We start from the raw sequence: 12,050 nt of genomic DNA on the forward strand, positions 1-12,050 counted from the left end.
AGTGAAATATCATACTTCTTATTTCTATATTTCTGGAGCTACCCTAGAACACCCTATTTTGGTGTATGGTTGTCTGTTAATCTCAGTAACACATTTCAGGTATGAGCTGCTGTCCCCCACCCCCGCTCCCACTGACTCCAGGAAACAAGAGGAAACTTCAATTTCAAAGATATATTTGATCTTTGATTTAGTATTTTTCAGGCCATGAAGTATATACACCTAGTGTTGGAACCTCCATTAACATCTAAAGTAGCTAAAAACAAAACCGTCTTTTAATCTTTAGCCACTACAACCATAAAGACTTAAAATCAGCATTATTGCTTCTCTCAGTTTTCATACTATTTGCTGTTCTCTCATTTTGTTCTTGCTTTACCTCCAAACATGCAACTTTTTGAGAGTATTTGTCTTTAATTCATTTCAAGACTTTTCTTTATCTCCTGGGGCAGGGGTTGTAGCTCAGTGGCAGAGAGTGTGCTTAGCATGCAAGAGGGTTACATCCCAGGGCCAAAAACAAAAACCAAAAGCAAAATAAAATAAAACGAAAAAATGTATCTCCTTGTGGTTCTTTTTTGTAATTTTTTTCCCTCTGCTTCTTACATTTTATTCTCATTTGTCTTCCCTTCCAAATTCTGATTATTTTCCTCTCAAAAATAAAAAAAATGTGACTAAACAAATGTTCACTGAATACCTGCAATATGGAAAACACCACACTAGTTCCACTGCATCAAAAAAGGTAAAACTCAGGTGACTTTTTAAAAAATGGAATGACCTCTGCTTGCTTTATGTGAGGAATGTGTGATGTGTGTATGATATATATGTGTGTGCACACAGATCAGACATTTCTAGTGCAAGGATGAACCTATATACATGAGGGACTTTGTATTGTTGGCTGATTAGAAAAAAAGAAAAGGAAATTTTGAATCCTATGCTTTTCCTAAACTTTATGATCCACTTTTTGAAGACAGAGATCTCAGAATAAGAGGGAGGCATGTGGTAGCTGGGACAGTTTGTACAAAGAAGTGTGAGAAAAGCCTTTGGGTCTTGAGTACGTCTGGAGATACTTGGTTAAAATAAGGAAGAAGTCAGGTGAAGATGCATAACATGTCTTCAGATTTCTGTGAGGGCAGACAGCATGATTATTCTTATGCATGTAACTTAACAACATTCAATCACGTTAGATTTCCAAGAATGGAGAACCAGTTTATGCAAACGTAGGTATGAGAATTTAGAATATTACAATTTGGCTACTGTGAAGTCAAACATGGAATACATGCATCACTGTAGTATGATGACTTTAATTCTTTAGGATACATACTGAGGAGTGGTATAGCTGGGTCATGTGGTGGTTCTGTGCCTTGTTTTTTGAGAAGCCTACATACGGATTTCCACAGTTGCTGTACTAATTTAAAATCTTGCTAACATTGTAAGAGTATTCCTTTTTTCTCCACATCCTCTCCAGCATTTATTATTTGTATTCTTGATGACTGCCATTCTGACTGGAGTGAGAGAAAAATCTTAGTATAGTTTTGATTTGCATTTTCCTAATTGCTAATTAGTGTTGAACATTTTTTTCACATACTCATTGGCCATTTGTATTTCTTCTTTTATTTTCTTTGTATTAAACAGAAGGGTCTGTCTAATTCATTTGCCTATTTATTTATTTATTTTTATTTTTTGTGGTGCTGGGGATCGAACCCAGGGCCTTGTGCATGCAAGGCAAGCACTCTACTGACTGAGCTATCTCCCCAGCCCTCATTTGCCTATTTATTAATTGGGGTATTTAATTTTTTTGTGTAAAGATTTGAGTTCTTTATATATTCTAGATATTAATCCTGTCAGAAGAATAGGTAGCAAAGATTTTCTTTGATTATGTAAGAATCACATCCCTAATTGTTTCCTTTGCTGTGCAGAGTTTTTTAATTTACTGCCATCCCATTTATCAACTCTTTGTTTTATTTCCTGAGCTTTAGGAGTCCTGCCTACTCATGTTTATAGTTGCAGGATTCACTATAGCCAATCTATGGAACCAGCCCAAGGGTCTATCAACAGATAAATAGATAAAGAAAATGTGGTATATATATTCACAATGAAGTTTTATTCAATCATAAAGAAAAAATGAAATTATATCATTTGCAGGAAAATGAATGGAAGTAGAACTATTATGTTATGTGAAATAAGCCACACTCAGAAGGTCAAGGTCATATGTTTTCTCTCATATGTGTAAGCTAGAGAGGAAAAAGTAAAATAAAGGTGTTGGGGATAGGAATCTCATGAAAATCAAAGGGAGATCAGCATAGGAAAGGTATCAGAGGTGGGAGGAGAAGGGAGGAAGTGCTGTTGAGTGATACTGGTCAAATTATTTGTTATATTGTGTGCATGTACAAATATGCAATAAATATACCATCATTTTGTACAACTACAATGCACCAATAAAAAATATGGAAAAAAATTCAGAAAGTTACAAAAAGCAAAACTTGAATTTACCACATGCCAAGCACTTGGCTGAATCCCACAAGTGAGGTGATGAACCCTGCATATGTAGATGCATATGCATATGTAGATGCACCCTGCATAGCCTCCTACTTCTACCACCCCACAGCCTCTCTCCTGCACTATCTGGGCATCCTTCACCTTGGGTCACCATTATGTGCTCACACGTGGGCTGACAATGGTGGCATCTGAATTGAACATGTGCAGACTCTTTTTTCTAATTACCGTCCCCTAAACACTACTGTATAACAATGCTCATAGGACTTACATGAGGTGCCATATTATAAGTAATCTAGAAAGGATTTGAAGTACATGGGAAGATGTATGTAGATTCTATGCAAATACAGCATCGTTTTATGAAGGGGACTTGAGCATCTTCACATTTGGGTAGCCACAGAGGAGTCCTGCAACCAATCCCCCATGATGTCAAGGGACAACTGTACATGAATCAATACATCACACCATGTCCCACAATTATGTACAATGATTATGTATCAATTAAGAACAAAATTAGGGCTGGGGAGATAGCTCAGTTGGTAGAGTGCTTGCCTTGAAGGCACAAGGCCCTGGGTTTGATCCCCAGTACTGCCAAAAAAATAAAATAAATAAATAAATAAGAAAGAAAGAAAGAAAGAAAAAAAGAAAGAAAGAAAAGAAAGAAAGAAAGAAAACGAACAAAATTAGGGGCTGGGGTGGTGGCTCAGTGGTACTGTGTTTGCTTAGCACATATGAGGCACTGGGTTCAATCCTCAGCGCCACATAAAAATAAATTGAAAAAAAAAAGAACAAAATTAAAAAGTGTTTTTGGAAAAAGAAAAGAATTCGGAATCTTTGAGTATTACATTTTAATCTAGCCTCTGATTCACGGCTCTTAAATGTCCCACAGTAGTAAATAAAGCCCAGATTCATCTACCACCAATAGATAGCAGAAAAAAAAAAAAAAAAAAAAAAAATCCATCCAGACTGCTCCAACAGGAGCAGAGCATTTTGTGTCATGGTAGTTGAAAGCTGCAGAGCAATCAAGAGAACTGGTGTGGGAAACCTCTCACCATCTGCAGAAGGAGGATCCGTCTTCCGAGATCTCACTGTGACACTGGAAGGCCTGGAGAGGTCGGTACCTGTTCTCCACACCCGTACCTCCACGTGGCTGGAGCTCTCATCCACGGAGTACTGCGTATCCCCAAAGTAGAAGCTGGGTTCTGTTAGGAACAGAACACAAACCACTTCTGCTATTTTTACTTTTTCACATCAAATGCTACTGACGTGATTTCAAAGAAGAGTTAGCTTCATCTTATATCATCATAACGTTTCCCTTTTAGAAAGATAACATCTCTTGTAGTTTTCAGGTCAAAGTGCCATTGCTCAAGAACAAAAATACATATGGTAAAGTACTTTCTGGAACATTCTAATCTTGAGACATGAGAATTAGTTTGTCTTCCCTATCTGGGATTATGAATGGCTTCTAAAAGTACTTCCTAAAAGCTTAGATGTAAAAAAGAACCAAATGAAATATAACACATAAGGTTGATTGTTTTTAAAGTCTGACTCTGGCATTCTTCATCTCCAACCAAGTTTTCACTCTGAAACAGAGACACTATCCTGACATTATGTCTTCTATTCATTAGATTTTTGCTTTATCCATGTATTTGAGTCCATTATAATGACAAGGGTGAGAAGCTATTGGTGTAAAGAAACCCAAGTGCTTTAGGGAGACTTGCCTGCTGGTTACCTGTAGAATGTTTGGGGATCTTTTATATCAACTGAAGTTTTCCTAAGCATCATGGTTTAGATATGAGGTGTCCCCTAAAAGTTCATGTGTGAGACAATGCAAGAAAGTTTAGAGGTGCAATGATTAGGTTATGGAAGTCTTAACCTCTTTAGTGCATTAACTCTCTGATGGGCATTAACTGGGTGATAACTCTAGGCTGTTAGGTGTAGCTGAAGAAGGTGGGTCACTGGGGACATGCCTTTGGGTAAATATTTTGTTCTTGGTGAGTGGCTCTCTCTCTCTCTCTGCCTTCTGGTCCCATGTTCTCCTATGCTTTCTGTCACCGCGAACTTCTTCCATGATGTTCTTTTTTGCCTCACCTCAGGCCTCAATGAATGGGGTCAGTCATCTGTGGACTGAGACCTTGAAATCATGAATCTCAAAATGAACTTTTCCTTTTCTAAAATTGTTCTTGTCAGTTTTTTTGGTCACAGCAATGAAAAAGCTGACTAAAACACTCAGTAAATAATCTCATTCCAAGACTTCAGCATTTGTCCTCATATATGAAGATGATGTGACTTGGGTTACTAAATTAGGGTATGAGCTTTGGGACTTTGCCTTTTTCTCCAGTATTAGTGATGAATCTGAATTTATTTAACCTGATCATCATTTCCCATCTGATTGTACCTGTGACCAGTTTACTTTGGATAGATAGAGCTACCAGGAGTCTGAAGTATAGCAGTTAGATGACTAATGAATAAAACTGAGAGATAATTTGTGAGCTTATTTTTTTTAAAGGGCTGACTTTGAAATCCAGAGAGGCATATAAGAAATTGGAAAAAAGTAGAGTGTATTCTTTGCCTATTTGTGAGTTTACTTTATAAATCCTTAACAAAGTTAATTGTACATGCATAAGATGAACAGTCTTTTGAAGTGAAACGTTCTAGTCATTTGTCTCTGGTTTTATGAGAGCCGAAAGGACTGTATCTAAAAGGATGTGCAACTCACATCACTGTTTCTTACAACACAAAGTCATTAATAAGATATTGTCATGTTCCTGAGATTCTGATCCAATTCTCAAATACAAAACTGAAGAAAAACCTTACAATGGCTCACAAAGAAAATCTTTGTGCATTATTCAAGTTGAATATGAATTCTTTATTTTCTTGACCTAAATAATTTACTTTTATTAAAATTAGAAAGTCCGTTCATTTCTTTACAAGGTGGGCATGATTAAAAGCACATAGTTGTCCCAAATTCTTGAATGATGCCAAACCAATGTTGGAAATTTTGTTTGCATACTTTGGTTCAGGAGGTGATAAATCTGCCTACAGCATAGTTCACCTCCTTCCCATCCTTCCAAGGTGGCCAGCGCTAGGGCATGTGAGTGTGAGTGTATAGATGAAGGTGTTATCTTATCCACCTTAGTCAAAGCAGATCTGGACTGCAAGCCAATACATTCCTTACATTTTTCATGCTAAGGAGGGGGCAAAGGTGAAGACAGAGCCCTGAAAAGTCTTCTTCTGGCCAGATGGGCGAACCATGCACATCTGCATGTCTTTTAAAAGGCTTTTATAATTATCATGGAGACTCAATCATCTCCAACCAGAAAGCAAGCTCTCTAAGTCTCTTAACATTCCTGGCAAACCATAGCATTGCACAGATTAAGTTTCTGAGATATGGGATAGAGCTGTGAAAGGCAGTCAGGAAGGACGGACCACCTATTTAATAATGTTACCTCCCATCTGCCTGCTCTTCACAGATATGTACTAGCAATGCAATGGAATAAAATCATGGAAGTTCAACTATAAAACACCAAAGGCACTACTTACCAGAGGAAAAATTATGTTTTGCATGTGTGTGTTTAGATACGTTTTGTTAACTGTAGAACAAGTCTTTTTAGTTTACAGCTGAATGCATAGTGGGGAGTCCTATGTCATACTCTTGAGAATTTTATCCAATTGATCATTAAGAGTGAAGATTAATGATAATAGTTAACATAAATAGACATACGTACTTTATACACGTGTGTGTGTGTGGTGGGGAGGAGCAGCAGATAACAATCCCATAAATAAGTTCCATAAATGATGCAAACAATATTGTCATAATGCCTATTGCACGGTACATTGTTACCTCCAACAGGAGGAATGGAAATAGGGTTTTAATCCTAAATCCCTCAGTTTTAAAACCATAGCTAATAGGAGGAGTTAGGAAAGTTAATTAGCTACTTCCTTAAAAGGAAGTTTTTGATTATCAGTCGAATTAAGTTATTTAGAAGATTTCTTTCTGTCTCTGGTGCACTGAGAATGACTGGAAAATTGGTTAAACACAAACTGCAATCATTGTATTCAAGTTTGAGATGATTAATTATTATGAGATTAAAATACAATTAAATAGTTCCTAAAAGACAAAAATAAACAAAAAACACCCATAACCCTAACTACTTAGTTTCTTGGATGGGGTAAAATGAAATGGTTGGATATTAGCACCTTTATATCTAGATGAATTAGAACTCATGTGGATTATTTGTATTTCAATTTCTCAATATCTTTTCAAAATCTCTAAAATTTGATTATTGTTTATAATTGTTAGTATTGGGACAAAACCTTAAGCATACATATAAGCTATAGATCTTTAAAGCAGTGAGTTGAGTTACAGACATTACTCAAAAAAAAAGGAAGAAAAGAAAAGAAAAAGAAAAACAGCAAGATGTTCCTAGAATATTCTAATGGGTGTCAAGCAAGTTCCAAGGGAAGAAAAGGATAAATGGGCGAAGACTGTCCATGACTGAAGGATACCTATGTGAAATCCAGAATAATTGTTGCTTGTGCTAGCAAATAATTATTATTCATGAGTAAGATTTTTAACTTATGTCATTTGTTTTTGTTTTTGTTTTTGTTTTTTCCTAGGAAATTGACTTCTTTAAAGTATTAAGTAAACTGAAGATTTTTATGAATTAGCCATGGAAATACTCATATGACAATTAGACTAAGTTGGGAAAAGCATGTTTGCATGTTTAATTCTCTAATTCTGCTCTTAAATAAACACTGTGCCTTGTACTACATTGGACTTCACAGACTTTATGGAGAAAACATCCAGTAGCTGATACTATAACCTGGAATGAGCAGATTATCAGGTAAAGTCACATATCCTGCAGTCCACACCAACATGAAACTATACAACAGTCATTCCTCAGCACTTTCCCACCCTCAGGTGAGACTCCATAATGCAAATTTATTTCTTCTGCAGAAGAAAGATAAGTCATGTCCAAATTGCTTGTGAACACCAGAAGGGAGGTTTGCAATTTACCTACTCAAAGTGTAAAATTCCTAAAGGAAGGAAAAATCTACTCTCCAACCATGTGGCATTGCACTTTCAAGTGCAGGGTGCAAAGGGTCTGTTTTACTTAGCTCATTAAGCATTACTAAGACTGTCAAAGTTGGAGATACTTTCACTCCCACAGCCCAGATACGAGCACATTTGTTTCCTGCAAAGGTAGAAGAGAAGGCTTGGCAAGCTGCACGGCATACACACCTGTAACAAAGGGAAATAGTTTCAGTTTTTTTCCCATAGGGTAAAAGTGAACTTTTTCTTTAGGTGTCTAGATTGATGTTTACAATTACACCGTGTCTCATGAGATGAAAGGAAGAGGTGCCTAGAGTAATTGCTATCTGGAGCCAAGTCTTATTTACTCACGTGTACATGGACCATCAGTCAAAGAAGCTTTGTGGATCTGACTCACATGTTTGTTTAGAACTGAACCAAATAGAAGCTTTTATGCTTTCTTTTGGTTCAGTGCTGAAAATGAGACAAAAAACCTCCTAAAATTGTCTCCAACTCAGGTCTTTCTTCTGAGCTCTGACTTGATAACTCACCGCCTACCCAACCATTTCCCAATGGGCACCTCAAGGTAAACTTCCCCAAAACAGAGTTGATCAAGTCTGTCACCTCACCCCTAGTGTCCCTCTGTCTTCCTGCCACTAACTTAGACGCCTATGCAGCCAGTCCCCTGCCATTCGAATTCCCCCAATAACCATGAAACAGGCTCTTAACCAGAATGGCCACCCCCAGAGCACATTGTATCAGAACAGTTCTTTTGTTGAAAAGCTTCCAAAGTTTCTCATTGTTCTTAGGCTTGTTCACAAACACCTTAACAAGGCTTTTAAGACATTGAAACATCTGGCTCGGTTTGCCTTTTAAACCTCCTGTCCATTGGTTATACAGTGTCTCCAATGTCTTTATGTGCCAGTCCCCGCCTTGGCTGTCTCAGTGACAGGCCTCCCTGCTGCTCATCTGGGTAACTCTCACTCACTCATCCTAGCCTAGGAGTCACAGTTTAATTCTCAGGAGTACTCTCTTGGGATGTCACTTCTGGGTAAAGCATCCTTAGCTCCTATCCAAGCCTTGGTTCATCTTCCACTGTCATTGCACGTCCTGTCCTCCATGGTCTTTGAACTATCTGTGGGGAGACACAAAGCTTCCTTTATTCACTGGTCTTGTCCTGATACTTAGTTCTGCCTGTACCTGGCAATAGGTGCTCAATTAATGGTCATAGAGTGAGCGTGTCTGTTTCTGTGGCTGATGAGCGAGCACCAGGCAGTGGAAGTGTAGGAGCCTCCCAAGGAGGAGCACCTGGCTGTCCACTGCCATGAAATCACTTCGCAAGGCTGCCCTTTGGATCAGGAATACGTCCACAGGGAAAGGGACCTGAACTACAACGAACTGAGAGACAGTCCCCCAGCCCTTTTTTTCTCGAGTACTTTGCCTTTCATGGTTTTCACCTTGAATGTGCTTTGGAATTAACAAAGGAGATGTCAAAAATGCATATACTGTGTTTTCACCTCTTATTTATCCAATCAGAATCATCAGCAGGAGCTCTAGGCACCAACTTTTTTTTGTTTGTTTGTTTTAAGGACTTAATTGTTTAGAGTAGCTTTTGTCTTAGGGCAAAAGTGAGCAGAAGATACAGATTTCTCAGACCCCTTACCTCCACACAGGCACAGCACTAGTATTTTTAAAAAAAAACTTTAGCTCACTTCATTGTCTTTAGCAATGATGACTTCATTGTTAGATGCCACGCTTATTTTAAATTCAAATATCTTATTTGAGGCTCACAAATAAGTGAGTATATTCTATATTAATCTATATTAATCTTCGAGTATATTCTATATTAATCCTTTTTTCAAAGATGAAAAAACCAAGGATTCAGGGGATCAAGAGATTGGCCCAAAGTAGCCCATCAGGGAAATTGTAGAGTTAAGATTCATATCTAGCTCAGATCCTGACGGTGCAGCAGCCCGCAGCCTCAGCCAGGGAGTCCCAGCCGCTTTCAATGGAGGAGAAGCCCGGCCAGCCACAGCCTCAGCACCGTCTCAGCCACCACCATCCGCACCATCATCCCCAGCAGCAGTCGCACCACCACCACCATTATTATTTCTACAACCATAGCCACAACCACCACCACCATCCCCATCCCCGGCAGCCTCACCAATACCTGCAGCATGGAGCCGAGGGCAGCCCCAAGGCCCCGCCAAAGCCGCTGAAACATGAGCAGAAACACCCTCCAGCAGCACCAGGAAACACCGAAGAAGAAAACAGGCTCTGGTGAAATAAATGGTAATGCTGGAGAAAGAGAAATATCTTTAAAGAGCCTGGGTTCTGATAAGGCTACCAACCCTATTTCCAGGGTCCTCAATGGCAACCAGCAAGTTGTAGACATGAGCCTGAAGCAGACTGTAAAGGCCAGCACCTTTGGGAAAGCAGGAATTAAAACCAAGAATTTCATTCAGAAAAACAGTATGGACAAAAAGAATGGGAAGTCTTACTAAAATAAATCTGGAGAGAACCAGTCTGTAGATAAGACTGATACTATAGCAATTCCAAATGGTGTCGTAACAAATAATTCAGGCTACATTACTAATGGTTATATGGGCAAAGGAGCAGATAATGATGGTAGTGGATCTGAGAGTGGATATACCACTCCTAAAAAAAGGAAAGCTAGGCGCAATAGTGCCAAGGGTTGTGAAAACCTTAATTTAGTGCAGGACAAAATAATGCAACAAGAGACTAGTGTCCCAATCTTAAAACAGGGACTTGAAACTTTCAAGCCTGACTATAGTGAACAAAAGGGAAATCGAGTAGATGGTTCAAAGCCCATTTGGAAATATGAGACTGGGCCTGGAGGAACAACTCGAGGAAAACCTGCTATGGGTGATATGCTTCGTAAAAGTTCAGATATTAAACCTGGTGTGAGCAGCAAAAAGTTCGATGATCGGCCCAAAGGAAAGCACGCCTCAGCTGTTGCCTCTAAAGAGGACTCATGGACCCTGTTTAAACCACCCCCAGTTTTTCCAGTGGACAATAGCAGTGCTAAAATAGTTCCTAAAATAAGTTATGCAAGCAAAGTTAAGGAAAACCTCAACAAAACTATTCAGAACTCTTCTGTTTCACTATCTTCATCTTCATCCTCTTCGTCATCTACTGGAGAAACTCCGACCCAGTCTTCAAGTCGGTTATCCCAGGTCCCTATGTCAGCACTGAAATCTGTTACTTCTGCCAACTTTTCCAATGGGCCTGTTTTAGCAGGGACTGATGGAAGTGTGTATCCTTCAGGGGGTCAGCCACTGCTAACTACTGCTGCTAATACTCTAATACCTGTTTCTTCTGGGACTGATTCAGTTCTCCAGGACATGAGTCTAACTTCAGCAGCTGTTGAACAGATTAAGTCTAGCCTTTTTATCTATCCTTCAAATATGCAAACGGTGCTGTTGAGCACAGCACAAGTGGATCTGCCCTCTCAGACAGATCAGCAAAACCTGGGGGATATCTTCCAGAATCAGTGGGGTTTATCATTTATAAATGAGCCCAGTGCTGGCCCTGAGACTGTTATTGGGAAGTCATCAGATCATAAAGTGATGGAGGTGACATTTCAAGGAGAATATCCTGCCACTTTGGTTTCACAGGGTGCTGAAATAATCCCCTCAGGAACGGAGCATCCTGTGTTTCCCAAGGCTTATGAGCTGGAGAAACGGACTAGTCCTCAAGTTCTGGGTAGCATTCTAAAACCTGGGACTACTAGTGAGAGTGGAGCCTTATCATTGGAACCCAGTCATATAGGTGACCTGCAGAAAGCAGACACCAGTAGTCAAGGTGCTTTAGTGTTTCTCTCAAAGGACTACGAGATAGAAAATCAAAATCCTCTGGCCTCTCCTACGAACACTTTGTTAGGCTCCGCCAAAGAACAGAGATACCAGAGAGGCCTAGAAAGGAATGATAGCTGGGGTTCTTTTGACCTGAGGGCTGCTATTGTATATCACACTAAAGAAATGGAATCTATTTGGAATTTGCAGAAGTAAGATCCCAAAAGGATAATCACTTACAATGAAGCCATGGATAGTCCAGATCAATGAAGGACCAGACTGCCTGTTCGTAACCTTTCTGCAGCATTAGAGCCACCGTTCATGGGGGACACAAGGCTTTTATGCTCCTAGATCTTCAACGCAGCAGAGGAACCATAAGTAGAATCACAGGATAATATATACAAATATATACATATACATATACATGTATATATATATATATATATATATATATATATAGTTATTTTAAAAAAGGCAACTGAAAGTAATTAGACTTCTTAAGGAATCAAATTTATTTCAAGAGACTACACATGGTTATTTAATCTCCGGTACTGAATAGTTTTTTTGTTTTTGTTTTCTTTTTTCATTTGTTAGTTTTTGCTTTTTAAGTGTGAATGCAAGTGATTAATGAATACAGACTTACAAGCGTGGTTCTAAAGTTCCTGCTATCATCAACTTGGGCTACAAATGACCCACTGGAAAGGCAAATCCAC

The 12,050-nt window shown here is 38.9% G+C and overlaps 2 protein-coding genes across 2 annotated transcripts in view; one reads left to right on the top strand and one right to left on the bottom strand.

Annotated features, from left to right (window-relative positions):
- FREM2 (FRAS1 related extracellular matrix 2) overlaps positions 1 to 12,050 on the bottom strand; it is a 168,897-nt gene that overhangs the window by 33,602 nt on the left and 123,245 nt on the right. Inside the window, exon 7 of the mRNA XM_079136143.1 lies at positions 3,540 to 3,689. Within this exon, the coding sequence (XP_078992269.1) occupies positions 3,540 to 3,689 (150 nt within the window). The remainder of the gene's footprint in view (positions 1 to 3,539; positions 3,690 to 12,050) is intronic.
- LOC306658858 (FMR1-interacting protein NUFIP2-like) lies at positions 9,478 to 11,792 on the top strand. The gene is given in 3 exon segments (XM_079136163.1): positions 9,478 to 9,757; positions 9,759 to 10,023; positions 10,027 to 11,792. Coding segments are annotated over 3 exon segments (2,019 nt in total). The 5' UTR covers positions 9,478 to 9,530; the 3' UTR covers positions 11,554 to 11,792.

The sequence above is a fragment of the Sciurus vulgaris genome (assembly GCF_902686455.1).
Source record: "Sciurus vulgaris genome assembly, chromosome: 4".
NCBI classification, from domain to species: Eukaryota; Metazoa; Chordata; class Mammalia; order Rodentia; family Sciuridae; genus Sciurus; species Sciurus vulgaris.